General features: G+C 35.9%; 1 protein-coding gene across 10 annotated transcripts in view; it reads left to right on the forward strand.

Moving 5' to 3' along the window:
- The window catches only part of LOC136043700 (NADP-dependent malic enzyme-like), a 170,588-nt gene that overhangs the window by 49,795 nt on the left and 93,970 nt on the right, over positions 1-26,823 (forward strand). For all 10 annotated transcript variants that reach the window (XM_065728601.1, XM_065728622.1, XM_065728592.1 and 7 more), the window contains exons 2-5: positions 3,066-3,249; positions 7,365-7,523; positions 11,911-12,092; positions 24,442-24,622. In XM_065728601.1, the coding sequence (XP_065584673.1) occupies positions 3,066-3,249; positions 7,365-7,523; positions 11,911-12,092; positions 24,442-24,622 (706 nt within the window). The remainder of the gene's footprint in view (positions 1-3,065; positions 3,250-7,364; positions 7,524-11,910; positions 12,093-24,441; positions 24,623-26,823) is intronic.

Consider the following 26,823-nt stretch of genomic DNA (forward strand, 5'->3'; position numbering starts at 1 on the left):
TATATATATATATATATATATATATATATATATATATATATATATATATATATATATATATATATATATATATATATATATATGTGGCTGCATGAAACGTTTACACCTATTCGTAGCTGGAATCATGCTCGGTGTTCTTGTCAAATCATTATCGATGCTCTCCTAGTTTAATTTCTAGGTCCGCTCTATCGAGTTTACGATCTGTCCTAATCCAGTTGTTATCTGCTCTGATTAGCAAAACATTAATAAATTTGCACAATTATTGTTTGCATAATTTTGAAGTATAGAAAAATTAATTTCCAGTTTCTCTGCTTCAAGTTGGATTTTAAATACGAGAAATCCACTGACCAGTTTTCATCGGTCATTTAAATCAAACTTTCATTAAATAAAAAGATAATGCTGATTTTCTCTCCACTTTTGATTTAGACTTAGAGATTAGTAGTTATTTATATGTGTATTGCATTTAATTTTTCTTTTATTTATCTATTATTTATAGAACTACTTTTAGTTTAGCTGACCATATTTATCTAATCACAGAAAGATTGAAGTTCTTATGCTTGAGAAACGTAACATTTTTGTTGGAACAAAATGCTATATAACTCTTTTAAGAAACATTTTTTTTTTCACCTACTAATTTGATATTCACTTTATAACTTTGCCACCCTTTAGATTTTATATTTAACTAGCTGTGTCCCGGCAGCTTCGCCGCCGGGCTCCAGCTTGGCACGCGGCAGGCTTTTATACATGTATTCTCAATGTCCCTTGTGTTCTAACCGCAGGCAGTGCTGGGTCTCGGTGGCTTTGCCACCGGGCCCCAGCATGACATTTGGCAGGCTTCGATATATGGATTCTTATTGTCCCTTGTGTTCTAATCACAGACAGTGTTGTGACCCGGTGGCTTCACCGCCGGGCCCCAGCATGGCACGCGGCACCCTTCTATATGGGTTCTCATTGTCCCTAGCTTTCTGGGTCCCGGCAACGCTATGTCATCTTTGGATCGTATTGATGACATAAATTGGACATTCCTAATATGGCCCTTGCGGTGCTCTGGTGTTTCCTCCTGGTTTCCCCTTTTTGGTGACATTGTAGGATAATTATACACGCATTGCTTTTGTAATAAAGCGACACACCTTCTTTTTTTACTATCTCTGTCAGCCGCAAGCCTGGTTTAGCGTTGCAAACATGACGTCGTTTATAGATCTTTATCTTTTTTTCAGTTCTTCCCTTTTGTTTGTTTTTTTAGTTTTATATAGTACTTTTTTAGTTTTTTTCTTTTTTTAGTTTTTTCTTTTTTTCTTTTTTTTTAGTTTTTTCTTCGGTTTGAGCTTTGTTGATGGTGATTGCTAATTGAACATTTCCTGTGTCCCCGTCGTCATTTATATATCCCCCTGTGCCCCCCGGCGTCCCCGCTGCTGTTGTTTCCCTGTGTCCCGATCGTCATTTGTGTCCCGGTGTCCCAGTCTGTAATTTCTCTTTGAGTGTCGCGGTCGTCACTTATATTCCCTGTGTCCCGGTCGTCATTTTTGTCCCGGTGCTTTGTTGATGGTGATATATATATATATATATATATATATATATATATATATATATATATATATATATATATGTATATATATATATATATATATATATATATATATATATATATATATATATATATATATATATATATATGTTTTTAACTACGTAAAACTTGCGAATATACAACGTTCTTCGCTCGTCATGAACTCGTCATGACTCTTGAACATGCAACATATAATTGTCCATGGGAAAAACAATCCGTATTCAGACCTATATTTCATGATTCTAATGATTGCCCTTGAGCTTTGTTGATGGTGATTGCTAATTGAATATTCCCTGTGTCGCCGTCGTCATTTATATATCCCCCTGTGCTCCCCGGCTTCCCCGTTGTAGTTGTGTCCCTGTGTCCCGGCCGTTATTTATATTCCCTGTGTCTCGGTGTCCCGGTCGTCATTTGTGTCCCGGTCTGTATATACATTCGTTTTTGAATTGGTCTTTTTTTTTAGTTTTTCGTTTTTTACCTTTTTTTAGTTTTTTTTAGTTATACCTCATGATTCTAATGATTGCCCTTGAACTTTGTTGATGGTGATTGCTAATCGAACATTCCCTGTGTCCCCGTCGTCATTAATATATCCTCCTGTGCCCCCGGCGTCCCCGTTGTAGTTGTGTCCCTGTGTCCCGGTCGTCATTTATATTCCCTGTGTCCCGGTCGTCATTTGTGTCCCGGTGTCCCGGTCTGTATATACATTCGTTTTTGAATTGGTATATGATGAAATAAATTTTTGTGTTTTCCCCTTTTTTTCTTTTTAGTTTTTTTTTTGTTTTTACCTTTTTTTTAGTTTTTTTTCTTTTTAGTTTTTTTTGTAGTTTTTACCTTTTTAGTTTTTTTTATTTTTATTTTTTTTAGTTTTGTTTTTCTCCTTTATTTTTCAGTTTTTTCCTTTTTTTATTTTTTCCTCGGCACGCTTTATTTTCTTACTTTCTCTATCAGCCGCAAGTTTTTTTGACATAGACTCTTTGAGCAGCTTCCTCGGCTGTTGCCATTGTAGGTTCTTCAGTCATTTTACAATTAAACATTTTTCCGTCTACGATCTTCTTACAATTAAAAATTTGTCTTTGAACGATTTTCTTAGACATGACACACTGACAACTTATTTTTATATATATAGATATATATATATATATATATATATATATATATATATATATATATATATATATATATATATATATATATATATATATATATATATATATATATATATATATATATATATATATATATATATATATATATATAGATAACTCATTGAAATTGTATTGTATGCAATTTCCATTGTCAGGATAGCCTGTCAATCAGTGAACAACCAGTGGAAAGCAAAAAAAAAAAAAATTGTGTAGAAGCTGAATACCAAAAAAAACGAACAAACGATAATTCTAAGTGCCATTTATTTTTAATTAGAGTTTAGGGATTAACTACTAAATAATTATAGATTAGTAACTATTAACATTAATTGTCCCTTAATTCTTTTTATTATTTTTAGAACTGCTACAACAACTAACAGTGGATCTAGAGTTGTGGCATCTGCACCGAATCTATTCAGAATGAGTGGCAGCTATGATCGTCTTCAAAAGCGACCCTTTAGTGATCAGAAGGGACAGGCACATAATGTTTGCCCGAGCATGGTTAGGGGGTTCGATCACCTTCGTGATCCCAGACTCAACAAGGTAAGCAGCTTTCTTTAAAACGCGGAGCCAACTCAATGCCACAACAATATCAATACTGTACCAAAGTCCAGTTATTGCTGGAAGATTTTTCCCCCTGGGTTGATATAGCTGTAAGTGTCTTGTGTTGAATTTCATTTGTTGTTTATCGCAAGGTCATGTATTGTAACAATTCACTGGCTGCGTTTTGTCTCAACCATACTCACGAAAAACCATCCCGTTTCATAATTAATAACAACACTATGAATCGATCAAAATTTTGAGCTTTCAAAACTTAGTTTTATTTTTAAGTTGTTTTTTTTTTTAAAGAGGGAATACGAGTTATATGTACAAACCTATGCAGGAATTCATGTTGGGGGTATCGAAAGAAATTTGATAAGAAAAAAACAAACAAAAAAAAAACAGAAAAAACAGACGAATTATCAAGGAAATTGTAGGACAAACAAGAGGAACCTTGAGTTTTCTAGGGGAGAGGGAAGGAGCAGAGTTTCCAATTTAATAGTTTTTGCTATAGATTTTTTTTTTCTAGTCCCGAATATTGGTTATAACAATACTATTGTGTACAAACTGCTTTGGAAAAAAAAAAAAAAAGAAAAAAAAAGCAGTAGTGTCAACTGACTAGACTGGGCTCAGATGAGTATATTGTATTCAAGTTAAACGACTTGTTTCACCTAGTATATTAAAATACTCGACAACTCAGGATTAATCTGCGTAAGAAATTTCAAAAGCAAGATAGCATGAGCCGGAAAAAAAATTTCAAATGAAACATGAAAAATCACTTTAAGGGAAAGCATTGGAACGGAAAATTAAGCATGTTTATTAAGTTATTCCATCCTCTGTTGAGTAACCATCCCTATATTCACGGAATTTGTGGAAGAAAATCTTTATTATAGATGAAACATTATAGTGAATCGGATTTCTTCTGAAAACCATTAAAATAATATCAAAGCAATAAAATCAATGCTATTTTAAAATATACAAGTTTCAATTGTTTTCAGGTGGGCACTAGACGAGTGCATTTGAAATAGATTTTGACAGTTTTGTGCATGTTAGACATTTTATGCTTATATTTGTCATTTGACTTCTTCAAAGCATGTGTCTTTTTTATAAGCCCCCTGTGATATAACTAGCTTAAATATCTTTATCCTAACGACCTATAACTTCCACTATTGATATACTTCTTCAACTTAGTTACACCTCTGATTCCTATTCTTTTGTGCATAATTCTCCCTACAGTTTAATAGGCAGCTAGGCAGCGCAAAAGCGATTCCTAAGTAAGAGCAATATGGGCGCAGTTTTTTTTTTTTTTTTTTTTTTTTTTTTTTTTTTTTTTTTTTTTTTTTTTTTTTTTTTTTTTTTTTAAGGCCAATCCACTACGTGTCGAAGGGGTTATCGTAGAAACTTTGAAAAGGGCTTATTCGATTAGAAATTGTAAAAACCAGTGCCCTTTTTAACAATAAAAAGTGATTGGAGGACACCTAACCCCACACCCAAGCCCACCATTTCTCCAAACACATCCAATCAAAATTTTGAGATAGTAATTTGGTTCAAAGTAGCTGAAAGGTCCTGAAATTATGTATTTGAGGATGAAGACCCCCCCCCCTCCTACAGCCCTCAGGGCAAGGGTTTCAAGCTGTGCCCTGGAGGAATATAAGGTTTATATAGAAAGGGTGATCGTATAAACTTTGGAGGGGTCTTATTGGATTGCGAGTGAAATGTTTTAGTGCCCTTTTTGAGATTCAGAGTGATGGGAGGATGGATCTTCCCCTACACCTCGTGCCCTTTTTAATAGTCGAAAGTGATAAGATAACAACTAACTCCCCTTACCCGTCCACCATTTTCCCAAACGCGTGCAATCAAAATTTTGAGATAGCCATTTTGTTCAACTTAAATGAAAGGTCCGGAAATTATGTCTTTGAGGATGACAACCCTTCTCCAGAGCCCTCGGCGTAAGGGTTGTAAGCTATGCCCTGGGTGTCTATAAGGCATATATAAAAAGAGTGATCGTATAAACTTTGGAGGGGGCTCATTGGATTGGTAGTCAGAATTTCTAGTGCCCTTTTTAGGATTCAGAGTGATTGGAGGGTGGATACCCCCCCCCACACCTCGTATTTTCCCGAAATGCATCTGATAGAAATCTTGAAGTGGACATTTGTTGTCGTAGATACTTCAAATAGAACTCATTTGATCGAAAATTGAAAGGGCTAGTGCCCTTTTTAATAGTCGAAAGTGACTGGAGGGCAGCTAACCTCTCGTACCACGCCCACCATTTCCCCCAAAAACAGCCAATCTAAATCTTGAGATAGCCATTTTGTTCAACGTAATTGAAAGGTCCCGAAATTGTGTCTTTGAAGACGACAACCCCCCATAACCCTCAGGGCAAGGGTTTTAAGTTATGCCCTGGGGGCATATAAGGTATATATAGAAAGGATGATCGTATAGACCTCGGATGGGGTTCATTGGATTGGTAATCAGGAGTTCTAGGGCTCTTTTTAAGATTCAGAGTTCTTGGAGGGTGGATAAGCCCCCTTCCCCTCACACTTTGTATTTTCCCAAAATGCATCTGACAGAAATTTAGATATGGCCACTTATTGTCATAAAAACTTCGAAAAGAGCTCATTCGATCGAAAATTGTAAGGGCTAGTGCCCTTTTCAATAGTAGAAAGTGATAGGAGGTCAACTAACTCCCCTTCCATTCCCACCATTTCCTGAAACAAATCCAATCAAAATTTTGAGATAGCCATTTTGTTCAACGCAATTGAAAGGTCCAGAAATTATGTCTATGACGATGGCAATCCCTCCACAGCCCTTAGGGCAAGGGTTGTAAGTTATTTCCTTCGGACATATGAGGCTTATTTAGAAAGGGTGATCGTAAAAAGGCCTCATTGGATTGGTAATCAGAAGTTCTAGTGTCCTTTTTAAGATTGGGAGTGATCGAAGGGTGGATATCTTCCCATCAAACCTCGTATTTTCAGGAAATGCATCTGATAGAAATTTTAAGATGGCCATTTGTTATCGTAGAAACTTCGAAAAAGATCATTCGATTGGAAATATAAAGGGCTAGTGCCTTTTTTATTAGTCAAGAGTGACTGGAGGGCAACGAGCCCCCCCCCCCAACGCCCATCAATTTCCAAAAACAAATCTAATCATAATTTTGAGTCAGCCATTTTGTTCAGCGTAGTTGAAAGGTCTGAAAATTAAGTCTTTGACAACCCCCGTACCTTCTCATGACCAGAACATAAATTTGCCCTTTACTGAAAAAAAATTGCTGTGGATTGTCAGTTTAGTATACATATACTGATATTCATAAACTTTTACTGAAAACAACAAAAACAAATGAACGCGGATTGTCAGTTTAATTGAAATATATTGATATTTCTTCCTTGTAGTTTTGGTATTTTTTTATTTATGAGAGTAAAAAAAGTGAAACATTTAAAAAACTATTTTTTTCCAGTAAAGCACAAATTATGTTCTGGCCTTGAGAAGGCATGGAAGTTAATAGCCCTTTTCATGTTAAATTTTGCTCGTTTTGAGTTTGACTCGGTTATATATTGTAATTTTTGATCGTTTTGAGTTTCATTTATTTATTGATTGTGATTTGTGGTAGTTTTACGTTAGGAAGATTATTAGACTTTATTTCTGCCCATTTTTGGCTTAATGGAGCTCGTTACTTTTCTTTGAAAAACATGTTGTGTGGAAAAAGGTTTTTTTTTTTATTAATCTAGAATTAAGTCAAGCTGTCAGTTTTTATTCTTCATATTTATAATCATTTAAGAGTCGTTTATATATGAAAGGATGCTAACGTGATTAATTTTTTTCACATTTTCTTCCCCCAGTCTTTTCTCTCTCCCTCTTTTTCTCTTTCTCTCTCTTTCTCCATCTTTCTCTCTCTCTCTCCATCTTTCTCTCTCTCTCTCTTTCTCTCTCTCTCTCTCTCTCTCTCTCTCTCTCTCTCTCTCTCTTACTTATCCTTTGTCTTTTTCTTTGCTTCTCTCCTTCTCTTGATTTCTCTCCATTGTGGCATTTAAGACCCACTCTCCTCACCCTGAAAAAATTGTCAACACGCCCCCAAAAATTTCGCCAGTGTGCTTCTGACTTTATGTATATGTTTATTTTAGGGAATGGCTTTTACGCTGAAAGAACGGCAAGCACTAGGCATTCATGGGCTAATACCACCCCGTTTCAAGACAATGGAAGAGCAAGTTCAACTTTGTAAATTGAATTTCGATAGATATAATGAAGACCTGAACAAATACATCTACCTCATGGGACTCGGGGTAAGCTATTTAATTTTAACGCACAGGTCACCTCGTGTGCCATTATTTATTTAGTGAAAAAGTGTTTTTTATTTTGTCTGCCATTAGGTTTTGATTAGGTTATTCACTCAGTTATAGTGTCATGCAGCTCATGAGTAACACTGTTCATGCTGGTCAGATAGACTACATGGAAGTGGCTTGGAGTAAAGTTTCCTAGTAATCCCAATCGCAAGGCATCGTAAAATGACAGATCAGGACTTTGTGAAGGATACCTGAAGGCTAGTTTGTTGAAATTCGCGATCTAGGGGGAGATCTTAGGTTCTTTTCCAAGACCTTTGTGGGCAGTTACCTCTACCTACTGGAAAGCTTTTTTATCTTTATGCAAGCTGTTGTGATTGCAAAATGCAGCCAGGTCATCCTGAAAGTATTAATAGCTAGTTCTTTGTGAACATCTCAACTGAAACTGTTCCTGTTTCTTGCTGTATCCTTCAGCCAAGTTGTCATAGGGATACTTTGTGGAAACGCAGATTTTTCGGCTGGAGAATCAAATTTCTCAACTCCGATCAGTCCCAGATTTCCCAATAGGCCCACTAGGCCCAGGCCTTGGAGCGCACAGTGCCAGGGGGCGCAAAAAGTTATCACTGAGTGATTTTTTTTTCTTAACAAAAACTGGACTGATGTGATATATGCTAAAGGTGCCAGGTGCACTCCGCCGCCGCGCTACCTACTCGCAGAAAAGTGATTTTAAAACAACACAGGAATTTTGAGGCCATTTATGAACTATCAGATGGGTCCCAAGAATGGTAGCTGATAGTTCGGCATCACATTTCTCTTTCATTACTTTTCGCTCATCAGTTACGTTCTAATCAGTGCTTCCACTATCCCCAAAAATTTCACTGAAACGGAGCGGTAAAAACGCTTGAGCCTAGAAGCATCAAAGCTTAAAATCTGGCCCTGCCTCTGATCCAAAACAGGAAAGAAACGATTATTTTCATACACGAAGGCGCACTTCTTTATCCTGTATCCATTATCTTGTGCAAAATTCAGCTACCAAAGCGAAATTCACCCACTTCAGAACGTAACTTTGTAGATGTGTCAAAAAATACTCTAAAAACGAACTTCTAGTTTGAGGTGGAGGGGTCTACCGTCATCAAGTAGTTCTGTAATTTTTGTCTGATTATATAAAATTTAATGAGGTTATTACGAAGGCTCATTCTGAGCCAAGCAAGCCAGGAAAGGAAAAGCGGCTATGCACCTTTAAAGTTCAAAATATAATATAGGAGGAAATATTCCCTGATAATTAGGTAAATAAGTCAAAAGATTTCTATATTTTGTGCCATAGAAAATTCTTGGCTCGTATCATTAAAAAAAAAAAAAAAAAAAAAAAAAAAAAAAAAAAAAAAAAAAAAAAAAAAAAAAAAAAAAAAAAAAAAAAAAAAAAAAAATTGGACTGAAGCGGATCATATTGTAGAGTTTTGAGTAGAAAAATCGAGTGAATTTACAGTAAATTAAAAATATTTAAAAATGAATGAAATCTCACCTTAGATTCTCTAGTCGTCTTAAGGTAAAGCTGTGTAAATGTGTTTTCCGTTATTCTGAGTTATGGCTCTTGCCACTTCCTGAAAGAAAGGGAGAAACATCGAAATAAAATTTTAATTTTTAAGAAGACAAAAAAGACATTTGCAAGAATAGTATTAGGGACTTAAAAATTATCGCTTTTTCTTCAAGTATTTTAGAGCCTACCAGTGCGAACGACAAGCTGGGTTTTTCGTAGAAATGTTGCTGTTTTCTTGGCATTTTTTTTTAAACCGTGCAACACAGACGATCAATGAAGAAAATTCTTTTGGTCCTGAGGACCTTTTAGTCGAACCCTCATATCGATCAACCGCAACAATGATGAAAGGAATATATGGATACAATTTAATGTCTAGTGGCATACAGTAAGTATTTCCACAAATCCAGTGTTGAAAATACTCAATTTCTTGAGTCAAAATCTCAAACCCCATTAACTCAACATAAAAAACGCTCATAACGAGCGTTCACGTAGAGAGACGTTGGAGTTTGAAAGTTGGCACAAACTAAGCTTTTATTAAAAAACACAGACATTGCTGGCTTAAATAACGCTACGTATGCTCAGTTCCTCGGCTAGCTTAAATACGGAGTCTGGTCAACCGTAAAATTTGAGGCAAGTAAAATTAGAGGCAAGTAAAAATTCCTTAAATGAAAAAAAAAAAAAAAAAATTGCTATACAGCCCGTAAAATCCAGTCTGGCCAGCTTCTTCGCTTCTCATCCTGGAAGTCATGCTTGAAAAAGCAGATAGATCATGTGCCATAATCTATTCAAAACGCAGACAGTGTTGTCAATAAGTGGTGGTCTTGAGCAATTAATAGTAAGCAGCTGAAAGATGGAATTTACTGCATAAACCCATGGGAATTGCTTCCTTTGATATTAGTCTTTTTGTTCTTCTCCAGCTTTCGGTTGAAATATCTCAAAGATAAGTTGTTTTACCACTAATGTCAAAAGGTACTCGGTAAACTTATATCGTTGAATATCGTCAGCTAGCTGTGAAAATTTATTTTGATTGTCTTTCTGTCACATTTTACTGTTGTTGTTATTTTTCTTCTTTAAATCAGCTAAAAAAAAAATTTTTTTTTTGATTTTTGGCAATGAAGATGAATCAATATTCTCCTTTGAAGCGTTGATGTAGTATATTATATATAGATTAAACAGATAATCCATATTTGTGTGGGGGCTTGCGCTACGCCATCTATTTTTTGGATTATATCCTTGTTTAGATGACACTAAAGCTCGGTCCTTTGGAATTAATACTGATATACTTCGTATTTTGTATTCTTCAATCAAACTGAAAAGTGGCTTATTACCCCCTAAGGGTGATGCAAGGGCAAGTACTACCAGGAGTTGTTCTGTTACAAGGATTTCCATGGGAGTATCTATCCTTTTCCTTTGAGTATCATTTTTTTCAGTATTCTCTGTAGATGACACTAAAGCTAGGTCCTTTGGAATTTTGATATACTTCGTATTCTGTATTCTTCAATCCAACCGAAAAGTATCTATTTTTAAATTATATTGCTGTGTAGATGGCACTAAAGCAAGGTCCTTTGGAATTAATGCTTATATACCTCGTATTTTGTATTCTTCAATCAAACCGAAAAGTGGCCCATTGCCCGCTAAGGGTGATGCAAGAGGCAAGTACTACCAAGAATTGTTTTCTTTACTAGGATTTCCATGGGGGTATATATCATTTTGGTTTATTGATACATTATTTAAATATCTTCTTGTTACCCCAGGAGACAATCTCCCCCTCTGGTGATTCTCTAGTGGGTCTTCTTGCTAGTCAAGGCTTCCAGGTTTTTCAGACTGTCCTTGTTTTTCAGACTTACGTGGTTTTTCACCCTTTTCCGAAATTTTCAGGAGACAAGAGTGCCTTCAAAGTGTACTGGAAGTCCCAAATAGTTCTAAAATGACCGTTAACTCACTGTAACCATGGTTTATATTTTATATATGCATATTAATTTTTTTAAGCTTTGACAAAATTTATTGTTTGTATTTATATTTCCGAATTGAGGTATGTAAATAACTTAACAGAATTAATATACAAAACCGACAAAGTTGTTTAGAAAGCATAAAAATATAGAACTTGAAGCATAAAACTGCTCCCAGGAAGAATTTTAATTATGCAGACAGTATATGACCTCTTTGGGATTGTCCTCTACAAAGCTTTGAGAAATTGATTGATTTGACCTGACAACATTTCTACTGAAAATATTTAGTCCAGAATGCCGCTATTAACGCATAGTGAAGATTTTCCTAAATCTTGCACTTGGAGCTGGGGGAATAGGGGGGAGGGAGGGGAGGAGCTGGGGGATAGACTGTTTATGTTTATTAAATAAAATGCAAAGTTGTCAGCTTAAAAGATAGACCTTAGAATGCTATTGAAAACAAGTAACACTATAATAAATAATTGTTTTGCATCCTTTATGCGTTTACTTTGTTATCTAAGAGAGAGAAAGATTAATAAAGAGTGAAAATTAGGAAGATTAGAAAACAATTAAGCGATAAACTTATCATTAATTATACACAGTGAACATTCCCAAGATTTTTCTGAATTCTAAATTTGGAGATGTTTGCATAAACTTGTTACGTTTAAGGCCTAGAAGAAAGGAGTTCAGCCAAATAAAACATAAATCAAAGTCCCAATGTGTTAGTCTAAAAGAAAGACATTACAATACCATAATACTATATTAAACAATCTCTATGTATCTTTTTTGTCATTGGATACAGAAGAAAATAGAAAAATCTAAGAAAGATAAAGAGGGATAAAGACTGAAAGAGTGGAAGCGAGAAAAGAAGAAAGTGAAAGTTTGCTTTTTGCCTTTGTTTTTGTAGGATCGTAATGAGCGACTTTTTTACCGTCTCTTGTCTGAATATGTTGAAGAAATGATGCCAATAGTGTACACTCCCACTGTGGGACTTGCTTGTCAGAAATTTGGTGCAATTTATAGACGACCAAGAGGATTGTGGATCACTATCAATGACCGGGGACACGTCAAGAGTATGCTGAAAAACTGGTAAATATGCTTCAACACATTATTCAGGCTAATATGATTGCGAACTCGCACCTACCCTATTCGCATTCTAACCAGCTCGTGCAAAGCTCGTAAGATTGATTATTCAGTTTATTTTGTCAGTCATATTAAATGCTGTCAATCTTTCGTTTAAATATGACAGATACTTTCAATAATTCTAGACGTTTTAAAATATCTGGATGTTAAGGGTGATTGCGTTTAAATTAGCATATACCCAAATTTCAATCCGTTGCTGATTTAGAAGTTGCCAGTTCGTTGGCTGATTGGCCGTACTCCAGTTTAGTGCCGCCATGTGGATTATTATCTATTAGTCTACCTTTTCCTCCCAATTATCACCGGTGGCATGAATTTCAATAATGACTACTAAATTTAAAGGTGGTATATTACATAACATACATTTTACTGTATAAAGGTTATATAATATAGAAGTTGTACAATTTGAATTTCTCAATAGACATAAAAAAAAACGAAAAAGAATTTCCGCGTTTTTCGATTGCTGTTGACGAATGATGTTTGGGTTAATTTTCCTAATAGGATGGAAATCAAATAGAGGAAAAGAAAAAAAAAATCTATTCTTCGATTTACCGTTCATTGTTCTTGTTTTTCAAAATGATTAGAAAACTCTTTTATTTGACAGTTTGAATAAAAAGTGCCTAGAATTCGATGAAAATTTTGTTTTGGGGGGAGGGAAGGGTGTCTACGCCCCTAAGTCTCCCTTGTTACGACGACCGCATCTACTGTTTCTAGATAATTCAGTTTTTTTTTCATACCGCTGCTAATCTAACCATTGGTAATTAACTGATTTTTAAGACTAGTGTCATGTCATTCAAGTAAACTTTGGGACTGTATTGACCGATTCCGACTACAAGAATAGCCTAGAATCCGTAGCGAAGGTCGGCCTAATATAAACAAAGAAGCTACGGATTTAATTACAAAATGGTAATCAAACAGTTCGTTGTAACGAACTGTAGTAAGGAGCGACCCGGCTCAATAGTAACCGAAACTCTAAAAACGGAATTTCGATACCATTAGTTACATAAAAAAAATCGCATTTCAATGCTGATTTTAAATATATAACTTACATCAAGATTAGTCTTACCTATCAAAAGTTACGAGCCTGAGAAAATGTGCCTCATTTTAGAAAATAGGGGAAAACACCCCCTAAAAGTTGTAGAATCTTAACGAAAATCACACCATCAGATTCAGCGTATCAGAGAACCTTATTGTAGAAATTTCAAGCTCCTATCTAGAAAAGTGTGGAATTTCGGATTTTTTGCCAGAAGATAAATCACGGATGCGTGTTTATTTGTTTTTTGGTTTGTTTTTTCCCCAGGGGTGATCGTATCAACCCAGTGGTTCTAGAATGCCGCGAGAGTCATTCTAACGGAAACTAAATGTTCTAGTGCCCTTTTTAAGTGACCAAAAAAGATGGAGGGCACCTAGGCCCCGTCCCACGCTCATTTTTTCCCCAAAGTCATCAAATCAAAATTCTGAGATATCCATTTTATCCACCATAGTAAAAAAACCTAATAATTATGTCTTTGGGGACGATTTACCCCCCCCCCCCCCCCGCAATCCCCGTGGGAGGTTGCAAGTTACAAACTTTAACTTGTGTTTACATATAGTAATGGATACTGGGAAGTGTACGGACGTTTTCAGGGGGATTTTTTTGTTTTGGGAGGGAGAGTTGAGGTGGGAAGGGGGGTACGTGGGAAGATCTCTCCATGGAAAACTTCTCATGGGGGAAGAAACTTTCAATGGATTTTTCAGGATCTTTTAGCATTATTTAAAAAAACAATGAAAAAATAAATATGAAAAATCTTTTCTACTGAAAGTGAGGAGCAGCATTACAACTTAAAAAGAGCAGAAATTATTACGCATATGAGGGGTTGACCTCTTCTTAATACCTCGCTCTTTACGCTAAAGTATTTTTAGTAATTTCAACTATTTATTCTATGGCCTTTGTAATTCAAGGGTCATTCTTAAGGAATTGAGACAGAATTTAAGCTTTAGTGTAAAGAGCGAGGTATCGACGAGGGGTGGACCCCCTCATATACGCAATAAAAACATATGAATAAAGAAGTTCGTTACGTAAGTTAATTCGTTTAATTACGTATATTTTTTATTAATGAAAATGTTCGTTAAAAATTAAAAGTTCTAGTTGCCTTTTTAAGTAATACAATAAAATGTATCTCACTACTGAAGCGAACTTAAGAATCCAGTTTTGGGAGGAAAAGGGGTCAACTTTGACAAAGAGATGGCTGTGGTAATATTCTATCTAATTTTTTCCACTTTCTTCGAAAAGAATTTGGTGAACAATAAAAAGCTAAAGAGGTCACAATACTGTCCTAAACACTGTGTATAGTAGAAAATTTGAAACTTTTTTACATAATTGAAGACGCAGCAGATAATTGCGGGATTTCGAAAACAAGAAGCATGTTATCATAATTCCTAAAACACTTGGACAATTAATTCTTTATAAAATATTTTTGGATTACTGTAAGATGGGTTATACCATTGGCAGCACAATAGCGCTGCAGCGCTTCCTAATTAAAGAGCGTTGTAGGCACAATGAGTTATCATTATTTTTTTTAGACCAGGACACTTTGTATTGAGGGAGCTGTCGTAGAAAGTTCGAAAGGGGTTGATTTGACTAGAAATTGAAATCTCTAATTCCCTTTCTAACAATCCAAAGTGATTGTAGTGCAGTCTTGCAGAAAGTGCCGTAGCAAAGTAGCATGCTATTTGGCAGTTTTAAATTTTTTTGGCAGATTTTGTCTGAAAATATCATTTCTACACATAAAGATACTTTTTGCTCAAAGAAAAGCTGCTAAAGCACAAGTTGTGCAGCTAAAGTGTCGGTAATTTACATAATTTTATCGACTTCTGCTACTTGCATGTTAGGAACATTTTGTATACCTCATTTTGTATACCTGTTAGAGGGCAACCAGACCTCCCCACATGCCATCATTTCCCCACACACGTCCAATCAAAATCTTGAGATAGCCATTTTGTTCAGCGTAGTTGAAAACTTCAGTAATTATGTCTTTGAGAATGGCACTCCCCCACAGCCCCCAGGGCATGGGTTGTAAGTTATGCACCGGAGGCATTTAAGGTTTTTATGGAAAGGGTGGTCGACTAGCTCTAGAGGTGGCTCATTGGATTTCAAGTCGAAAGTTCTAGTACTCTGAGTTGAAGCACTCAGAGGGCCACTCGCTCCCCCATCATTAGGTCCCATTTTCCCCAAATCAATCCGATAGAAATTTTGAGATAGCTATTAAAAAAAAAACAGTCCAAAGATCGCATAACAAGCCCTTTGGCATTGACAAAACACCGTAGAGTTTGGGGGCAAGGGTTGTAAGTTATGCAGCGGGGGCGTGTAAGGTTTTTATGGAAGGGGTGGCTGCGTAAACTTTAGAGAAAGCTCATTTGGTTGGAAATCCAAAGTTCTAGTTCCCTTTTAAGAGTCAAAAGCGATGGAAGGCAACTAGCCCTCCCCCTCCCTGACCCCCTGTTTTCCCTAAATGCATCGAATATAAATTGTGAGATAACCCTTTTATTGACAATAGTCTAAAGAGCATATACCAATGCCTTCAGGGTGGATACAACCCCCCAGAGCCGGGGGGCAAGGCTTGAAATTATTACCTGGGGCATATAAGGTTCTTATGAACGGGTGCCTTTATAAACGTCCGTTTGACTGGGCTGATTTGATTGGAAGTTGGTAGTGTCCTTTTTAAGAGTGAAAAGTGAATAGAGGGCAATCAGCCCCTCTCTCACCAACCTGTCATTCCCCAAAACATCCACGATCAGAATTTTAAAAGAGCTATTTTCTTCAGCATTTTTGAAAGGTCCAGTAATTAGGTCTTTGTGGATGTTAACCTTCCCACAGTCCTCTGGGCAAGGGCTGTAACTTATGCAATTTGTTCATTCTTTATATATAATATATGCTATTGAGAAAAGTATGCATGTTTGAACTTTACTTTCTAAAAAGATGAAGGGCATTCACGTGAGCCTTTCATAGAATGTTGAGGAGGGTGTAGAACTAAATCAAAACACGTCATGTGTGTACGGTTTGTCAAAAGGGTGTAACTCAGGAATGACTGGGAATGTTAATTTTGAGCATTCAGGAAATGATAAGGGAGATGACCAAAAAAGCAATATTTGCATGCTACCAATACAACTACAACTACCACCACTACTACTACTACCACACTACGCCATTTACAATATTTAGTGGAAATTTGGATTAAATCAAAAGAAACTGTGGGTATGTAAATTGTCAAAAGAGCGTATCTTAAGAATTTATTTGGGCATTAAGTTGGAACTTTCAGAGAAGGCTTAAAGGGGAAGATCATCTGACCAAAAGGCAAAATATGCACGCTACTACTAATACTACTATCATTGCTACATTTATTACTGCTACTACTTCAACTACTGGTTCTATTGCAACTACTTGTAAAGGCAATATGTAAATACTACTACTGCTGCTAATACTGCCGCTATTGCTATCATTGCTACTACCAGTAATACCAATACTAGTGCTGTCACTACTATTACAACTGTGCCTAAGGATATTTTCAAGCGGAGATTTTCAAGGAATTTTTCCTGTGTGGGGGGGATATGAACTTAATAACAACACATCGGCTGCATGCAGGTTGTCAAATGGACGTAACAGCAATATCTTAAGAACAGTTTGGTGCGTGAAGTTGAAACTAACAGGGCTTGTTGTTGGGGATTTTGAACTAACCGAAAGAAAATATTTCTAAGTCTACAACTAGTAATTCTACGGCCACTACTTCTACTACTGCTGCTAAAACTAAGGGTATTAAGGTGAAAAATTTGGTAAATATTGAAACTATATGGAAATAAATCGAAACACACTACCCACACTGGATGTCAAAACAGCACTTCAGGAATGCTTCAGAAACAGTTGATGGTATTACGTTTAAAGTTTCAGCCTGTGTTTAAGGAGATATTGAAGAAACCAAAGGTGCAATGCCCATACTGCTGCTAATGTTACTACAATTATTGCTATTACGCAAGCTAAGAATACTAAGGTGAAGCTTTCAAGAAATATTTTTGCGAATGTTCACCTGAATCAAAAAGTTCTATTGCCCTTTTTATGAGTCAAAAGAGATTGGAGGGCAAGCAACCCTCCTCCCAAGCTCTTCCATTTTCCAGACACATCCAGTTAAAATTTTGAGAGAGCCATTTTGCTCAGAATAGTAGAACGGTCCAGTAACTTCGTCTCTAGGGATATTGAGTGTGTCAACCCCTCACAACTATTTAATTGGCCCATTATGCTTTAACTGGCCCATTTATGACTCGGGACATAAACCGCCTCCAGTTTAGGTTGCAGTACGGCAATAGAGTACTTTCAGACGCTGATTATGCCGATGACCTTGCTCTTGTGTCCGATTCACCTTCGAAGCTCACAAAAGTCCTACAGATCCTTGCTGATGAAGCATTAAAAATAGGGCTGTCGATTAATGGGCAGAAGACAAAAGTGATGTTTGTTGAACCCTGTAACTCACCGAGTCGCCGCCAGTGCTAATGGTCGGTGACAAACCAGCTGAGATTGTTGAGGAATTTAAATACCTTGGCTCTATCCTCTCAAATGACGGATAAATCCTCAAAGATGTAATACACCGAATCGCCACATTAATGCACCGAATCGCCACATCCTCAGTAGAGGTGGGAAGACTAGGTGTCCTCTGGAGGAAACCTTCTATCAGCCGTAGGACCAAGATGCGCATATACAATGCTTCGGTGGGATCCATGCTTCTTTACAGGTCCGAAACCTGGCCAGCCACTCAGTTCTGTGTTTAGCACCGTGAATATAGCCAAAAACATCTTCGCTGCATTGAAGGACTACCTTGGCACGATTTTGTTAGCAACGACATCCTCCTGGCGTTAACTGCTCAAACGCCCTTCTCAGTCCAACTTGCCGAGCGAACACTACGTTGGTAGGGATATCTCCTTCGCATGCCCCCAGACACTCCCGCAAGAACGATTTTTGACTTTAATCCCCTGCTGCATGGCGGGAAACGCCCAAGAGGTCGTCTTCCAACCAGGTGGAAGAACACGGCAGGTGCCTTCTTAGCCATTGCAAATATTCAGGAGGATGTCCACACCCTTGCAAGAAACCGGTCTAAATGGAGGCGTCATGTAGCATCACTCTCGACGCTGGAAGCATTTCGGTAGGAGCATTAAGTCAAGTTAAGTCAATTATGCTTTATATGCCATTGATAAGCATATATGTGCTTTATATAATTATGATTTATAAAATAAAATCAAAAGGCACTGTGTGTACGGTTGCCAATAAGACATCTCAGAAATATATCGAAAACGACTTGGGTATTAAGTTGAAAACTTCGTGGCTACTGCTATTACTACTTCTGCTCTTACATTTTAAATAAATCTAAAGAGTGTAAGTACATCCAAGTCGTCAAAGGGCATAGAAATTATATTTTGGAAATGTCATTGTTTTATTTTTCAGTTCAAGTTGAGGAGGAATAAAATTAAAATAAAGAACACTATTTTTGTCATGATTAAGCTTTGGTGGAAAATTTTCTTCAACATACAAATAGCAAGCCAAACTATGGATTCTTATAGGAAAACCAGTAAAGATATAAAAATGTTTTTTCCACGAAAAAGACTATGTCAATAAAAAACGAATAGAAATTAATTTTAAAAACCTTCCACAAAGTAAATTTTCAACGAAAACTAAGGAGCTCCGTTAAACCAAAAGGAGCAGAAATAAAGGTAAATAATCTTCTAAGCATTAAAAAATTTACACAAATCATCATCAGTAAATGAATGAAACCCAAAACGAACAGAATTACAATAAATAACTAAGTCAACCTCAAAACGACCAAAAATTAACATGTGTAGGGCTGACAACCCCCACGCCGTCTCAAGACCAAAATACGATTTGCACTTTAGTGTTTGCATCGGTTATTTATTGTAATTTTTGTTCGTTCTGGGTTTCATTTATTTATTGATGGTGATTTGTGGCAGTTTTATTCTTTGAAAGTTATTTGACTTTATTTCTGCTCATTTTGGTTTAACGGAGCTCTTTACTTTTCTTTGAAAATGTTATTTTGTGGAAAAAAGATTTTTTTTTAAATTGACCAAATGAAGGATTAATTCTAAGTACTCTTATATGGGGAAAACGCCAAGAATTTTGGAGGCCAAATGCAAAACTGCCGAAATATATTAGAATTAGACAGAGATGTTCACTTGAAAACCTTCCAGTGCTCGATTAATTAATTGTCTAAGCTAAAAGTTTCTGTTTCCATAGGAAGTAAAATTGATTTGTAAACTTTATAAACTCTATTTCTCCAATAGTACCAGAAGGACCGCTGTTCTGGAAATTGAAAGTCTGGGTGGATTGTGTTCTTTGAAACTCTGTTTCTAGGACTTTTGTCGGTGTTTACTTAGAAGATTTCTCCAAAAACCAAATTCAGTGAAAGATGTTTATTTGTAAATCAAATTATTCTTAGAAAATTTTGTTCTTCCAGCTGATGGCACTAAGTCTAGTTCACACAAGTCCTTGTTAGGCATCAATATCCAACCATAATCATTCTCGACCATTTATATTTTATCTCCTCTTTTATGGGGAATCTTGATTGGTCCAAACGACGATGAACTGAATTAAATTTTATTTCAAATCCAAGTACAACTACAGAAATACAACCTAACATGGGTTCTGTAAGCCTATACTTTTCCCATGAGCCTGTGCTTGCTTGCACCAGGACCAGGCGTTTCTCGCCTCATCTCGCATCTGAAACTCGGATGTATTATGTGAATCAACACATGTCCACACTAAAACCTTGTAAGTTACATAAAAAACAGAATGAGAAAAAGGAAAAGGTTATACTGGTTAACGAAATATGAACAACAAAGTACAATGCAGATTCTTCGTTTATCTGCAGATTCTTTGTTATTCTGTGGAACAAAAAAAAGGAACAAAACAATGATATAGTTACATTTAATGACTATAAATCACACCTTTGTTATATTTTTAAATAAGGCGATCATCATCTAAATTCAATCATTATCAAGTGCATTCCATGTTTGAAACCCTCTATAAACCGTAGAAATATCAGAAAGAGTTAACTCCAGCTCAAGTATGCAAAGATTTAGACTACCATGTCTAACATGAAGATCAGGATAATATCTTGTAATAAACAAGTTGGAAAAGCTGAGGTAAACTTTTAACATAAAAACACTTTTGTACGAAAAGATTTGTTTAAGAATCCTGTAGCCCATAAGAGAATAGTATTTTCAGATTTTCCTGATCGTTTGTGAATGATTCTCGTGTTTTTTGCTCCTCATAACCCCCCCGCCCCCATGTATTTTTTTCGCTTTTACGGGTGTCATTTGCTCTAGTTATCAATGATTTCTAGATAGAGTTGCAAGCGTAGAATTTTATGTTTCATTTCATAATAGATGTATATAGTGAAAATTTTCGTACGAAGGGGAGATCCGTACCAGACGATGCTCTTTAAGACAGGAGGTAGCTTAAGCTCTTTTCTCCTGTCCAAAACGTATTTTGAATGCCCATCTTCAACCTAATCTTGGAGGCTCTAAGAAAGGGAGGGAGTTCAAGCACTTCCCTACCCGAAGTGCATTTAGATGCCATTCTTCAATCCAATGTTGGAGGCTCTAGGGGGGGGGGGGGGTTCAAGCTCTTTTCACCTGTCCAAAAGTGAATTTTGAATGCCATTCTTTAACCCAATATTGGAGGTGATCTTTTTGTGTGTGTAGCTGTATTAGGACATTCAGAAGTTTTTGATTAAGAAATTAAGCTAATCCAAATAAAGTTGACTAATCTCCAGTGTTGACTAGGTTTCTTTTTTTCGTGTTTCAGGTACAAATTACCATAAAAGACACTTCATTATTTGCAATTATTTTTGTTCCATGTCACTGTAAAAAAAGAAATTAATTATGATTAATATATTTGCTCATTCAATGCAATGCAAACTAATCAGAAAATTTATCAATCCAGTCTTGACCAGTGCTAACCGTGTTTTTATGGCACTTGGTATTAACCAAGTGACATATAGCGATCGCAAATTCTGTCGGTCTGACTTTCGGTCTGTTGGTCTGTCTGTCCCGGTTTTGCTACTTTAGGCACTTCCAGGTAAGCTAGGACGATGAAATTTGGCAAGCGTATCAGGGACCGGACCAGATTAAATTATAAATAGTCTTTTTCCCGATTTGACCATCTGGGGAGGAGTGGGGGGCCGGTTAATTCGGAAAAAACAGAAGAAATGAAGTATTTTGAACTTACGAACTTTTGATCAGTTCTGAATGAAATTTGATGCTTGGAAGGATATCGTATTTAAGAGCTCTTAGTTTAAATTCAGACAGGGTCTGGTGACATTGGGGGGATGGGATGGGAGGGGGAAACCTAAAATATTGGAAAACACTTAGAGTGGAGGGATCGGGATGAAACTTGGAGGGAAAAATTAGCACAAGTCCCAGATACATGATTGAAATAACCGGAACGGATCCGCTCTCTTTGGGGCAGTTACATATATATATATATATATATATATATATATATATATATATATATATATATATATATATATATATATATATATATATATATATATATATATATATATATATATGCAACAGATTTCGCCTGTCTACAATTTCGGTTTTCATTAGATAGGTATATAGTATTCATAGGTATAGGTATTCAGCTCTGGCCCAGCATATATACGAAAATCCTGACCATTTAGTTCTTTTTGAAGAGGCAACTTTAATATCTACCGTAAATGGCCTACCATAATCTTTTAAAGAGGCAATTGAGATAAAAAAAACATATAAATAGAAATTTGATAAATAGAAAACAATAAATAAAAACATAAAACATTTAAATAGAGACACGGGGATATTTCCTTAAGCCCAATTTATAATAATTTAATATTAAAAGACTCAATGAATATTTTCGCCCAGTCTAATTTAAGACAACCTGTCCACATATCTAATGAAAATCGAAAATGTAGACAGGCGAAATCTGTTGCAAGGCAAAGGATACTTATTCAATCTAATTGGTAACTTCTCTTTCATTGATTTCAAGTCGGTTTTTATTGTTTGATTCAGTGCATTTTTTCCTCTCGTTCAGTTCACTTAAAAAGGTTAGTTTTTGCTGTTGTTTCTTCTTTGTTTCTTTTTTTTCCTCTTTCTTTTTTTTGAGCACTGAGGACGGCTTGGCGGAGGTCCTTCTCGAAATATTTGCTTGTTTTTCATATTTTGCTACTGGCTGATAAAATCCTCGTTTTTCACCAATTTGTTTTTTCTTTTTTCATTCATTATTTCCTTTCTTTGTTTTCATACGTAAGGATAAAACTGGAAGGGAAGAATAAAAATAAGTCTAAGATACGTGACTGACATAACAGGACCGGATCTGCTCTCTTTGGTGGAGTTGAGGGGGGGGGGGGGTAATTCGGAAAAATTAGGTATTTGTAACTTACGAACAGGTGATCAGATCTTAATGAAATTTGATATTTAGAAGTATCTTGTGCTTTAAAGCTCTTATTTTAAATTCCGACCAGATCCTGTGATTTTGGGAGGAGTTGGAGGGGGAAACCAGAATTCTTGGAAAACGTGCAAATTGCGGTATTTTTATCTTACGAATAGGCGATCGGATCTTAATGAAACTTGATATATAGAAGGATCTTATGTCTCAGATGCTCCATTTTTGACTCGAATTGGATCCGGGACAAAGGGGGTTGGAGGAGGTAAACGGAAATCTTGGAAAACGCTTAGAGTGGAGGAATCGGGATGAAGCTTGGTGGATAGAATAAACAAATGTCGTAGATACGTGATTTACGTAACCGTACTGAATTCACTCTCTTTGGGGGAATTGGGGGGAGGGGTTCAGGCCTTTGGCGAGTTTGGTGCTTCTGGACGTGCTAGGACGATGAAAATTGGTAGGCGTGTAAGGGATCTGCACAAATTGACTTGATAAATTCGTTTTACCAGATTCGACCATCTGCGGGGCTAAAGGGAGAGGAGAAATTAGAAAAAAAATGAGGTATTTATAACTTACGAGTGGGTGATCGTGTCTTAATGAATTTTGATATTTAGAAGGACATCGTGACTCAGAGCTCTTATTTTAAATCCCGACCGGCATTAAGCCTCTTTTCCTTTTAAATCAATCTATTGATTCTTAGAATTTTGTTAGAGCTCATACCATATGAGATCTTGGCTCTTAGCTCTTCTGGCCTCGTCAAAAGTGCCATATGAGCTCTTAGCTCTTGTTTTTTTTTGTATTACAAGAGCAGAGAGAAAGTTGTCTTCTTTACTTACTGCGTGCGCATAAGAACTTGATTTTGTTGCTATCTCTAATTTTAGGGTTAAAGCAGAAACAAATAATCAATATTTAATTAGTGATGTTTAGTTTCTGAAACATACCCTTAATGATACATCGGTAGTATTAACAGGAAAAAAAAAACCAAATGCTGTATTTAATCTTCTTGGTTTTAATGCACTATTTTAGCACATTGTGTTTTCAACTAGAAGGAGTCGATACTGAATAATATGGCAACTATGGTTAGGGTAAAAACGCAGATTTGAATATTTAAAGAGCCATTTCTGGTTAAACCATAAGGGAATTCAGACAACGAGTTCTTTTTACTTCTGAACTCCCTCTCTGTTAAGCCTTTCTAACCATACGCATAGATAAGTACTTGGGATTTTTCGAAAAGTACCATCATTTTAGAGAAAATGTATGAACTATGTTATTGATACTATTTGTATGGAGGTTATATCATATTTCTTCGGCCTTAGGATCGCAATCCATGTCTCTCAGTAGGTCTTGAATTTATATACAAGGGTTTCCTAGTCCTTCAGAAATTTTTTTTACGCTTTCGCACTAAAGAAGTTTTTATTTAGTAAATAATAGATTCTAATCGAGCATACATACAAATGCAAAATAAAACTTGAAGAAATTATGAAGCAGCCACTAATTGATGAGGCAATCAGACTTCTTATGCAAACAGAGTATTTTCTTTTAAAAATTTTTTATATACTTTATTTTTAGACTATTTTATACTTTAAAAAAGCAGTTTGGCGACTGATTTTATTTTTTACCTTTCTGTTCTTTTTTCTGGAGGAGGAGGGGGAAGGCTACGATCCCAAATAGGAAGAGAAACAACGGACTAGATAGTAGACAAATAAGATTACTCTGTTCTACTCAGCATATAAGTGATGGGTCACATTACCCCGAGCATACCCTATACCATTTTATCTTATTGTCAATAATTGGCAGTAACTCAATCGATTTCATGTTATTTATTCCCTCTTTCAGGCCAGAAGAGGATGTTCGAGCTATTGTTGTTACTGATGGTGAGAGGATTTTAGGTCTAGGCGACCTTGGAGCTTACGGTATGGGTATACCCGTTGGAAAGCTGGCTCTCTACACTGCACTTGCTGGTATCAAGCCTCATCAATGCCTTCCGATTGTCCTTGATGTCGGAACCAACAACCAGGTATGTGACATCGCTAACACATAATAACATTTTTACTATGCAAAAGTGCTTGTTGGAGATCACAGAAGGATCATCAAAATCGTTGCATTTTGGGATGGAGCAGCCTTGTTGGGCCTTTGCTTTCCTTTACTCTCTCTTTAATGGTCAGTATCTATAGTCGAGGCAAAACAGTGTCAGCTGTGAACTATCTTTTTTGCACGTATCATTCGTCACATAATCTTGCAGACTAATGACAAAGTTACTACGATTCGCCTTTAGAAGACGATATTTTTTGATGGAAATGCTAAAATTCTTGTCAAAATTCTTTTTCTAGAGTTTAGGTTACCATTACCACAAATTGTTCTTTGCTTACAGTTTGTTACTATGAACTGTTTGATAACCTCATAGAGGGAAGATTGTTCAGTAACATCAAACATTTGCCAAATTTACAAAAACCAAATCCCTCCAGATTATTTTTTCTTGGCTACTGTAACATACCTTCCAAATTAAATATAACCTTTAGATTCCTGCTCACTCTCTGCTCTTGTATTCTTCTTAGCCCTGCCTATATAACTAATACCTTCTCAAGTGCCCCTCCTTGGCGGCAGTATTGAAACAGCAGTAAGGTGACCCTTGTTTTTAAAGTAATACCTATAATCTTACCTAAGACCTTATATCCTCCTGTGCCACCAGTGGCACCTAAGGCATCCAAGAAGAGATGATCTCTCAACAATTTGGCCTTCCAGATGTATTCTCGATTGGATGAAGTAATGCATTCAGACTTTGTAAATTCGCTTGATATGTGCGTCTTAGTGTGTTTTTGAGACATCCTCTTCTTCTGGAGCCCCACGGCTGCCACTTAAGTATAATCTTAGTAATTCAAGTTTCAGGCATGCAAATCTATGCCCAAGGTACCTCCATTTCCTGATCTCTATGACATCTTATAATAGGCGATGGGACCTTTACGTGTAATACCTATAGCGCATCCCATTAAACGGATTACGTTGTTCGATTGGTTTAATTTTCCGTTTTCTGTCTCTTATTTTCTCCTCAACATACAAGTTTAGATTTTTTTCAGAAACTTTTATATCTTCTTGTACTAAGTACAAAATAGTTTGAATTAGCAGCTTATAATACCAAATACCTATTGTTTTTTTTATCCTAAATGCCAGAAAAAAACCTTTCTTGAACAAACTACAGTTTTTTGATAACAATTGAAAAAAGTAATACATTTTAATCATTTTCACGCAAAACAATCCTTATTATTCTAGCTGAATTATTCTATATTTATGATTATCATTGTAATAGCCATGTTGCAATGCCATTTTTGATAAAGTTGCCTTTAAAATGCAGACGTAAATAGATGATGCACGAAAACTATGTTCTAGGAATCCTAGATAGCGCTGAGTGTCTGCAGCATGTATTTTGTATTTTTTTTTGTACTTAGAATGCTTGCAATTGTGACTTTGACTTAAAAAAAAAAAAATTAAAAATGGATTTTAGACATTGATCCTGGTGCAAAAAAAATAAAAAAATAAAAAATAAACCGAAATATCCTAGCTACATAAATTTATTCCATTTAATAGAATGTTTCTCCGCATTAATAACATTCTAGTGTCTGGGTCACTTGATAACCAGCAATGTTGTCATACTTGACTGTCAAACTGTCAGTAATTGATATTTCTCAATACAGTGATAACTGTCAATTGTGGATAGTGTCTGTTCTGACGGCTGCTTAAATATAAACAGTCAGAGAGAGAAAAAAAAACAAGGTTAACTCACAGTAAACATGTTTACAAACCAAAATCCTCAGGAAAGAAAGGCATGTTTTACTCTCCCACCACTGTGGAGGGATAATTAGATCAACCACTTACCAAAGATGGCAGCTTTTTGTTCAAGGCTTTGATCGATCTGTATTTTTAATTACAACACTTTACTGGATATATTATGGATTCATTTATGCATATAATAAATAAAAAAAATTCTGATAATATTTCAACGGTAGGCACTTAAACATATTTTTCACAAATTGGGTCAGGTTTCCCTTATTTTAGGAACTAAAAATACCCCAGTAAAGTGTGACCAGTGAAATCACTTTCTTGCTTAATTTAAAGTATATGGTGCCTTTCATTTTTGCTATGACGATGTGTTCAGTGTTCAATATGAAAAAAGTTCATTTACTAACCACAGTAGCATATACAGGTTGTAATAATAAATTTGTT

Source organism: Artemia franciscana, chromosome 2 (assembly GCF_032884065.1).
Source record: "Artemia franciscana chromosome 2, ASM3288406v1, whole genome shotgun sequence".
Lineage (NCBI taxonomy): Eukaryota > Metazoa > Arthropoda > Branchiopoda > Anostraca > Artemiidae > Artemia > Artemia franciscana.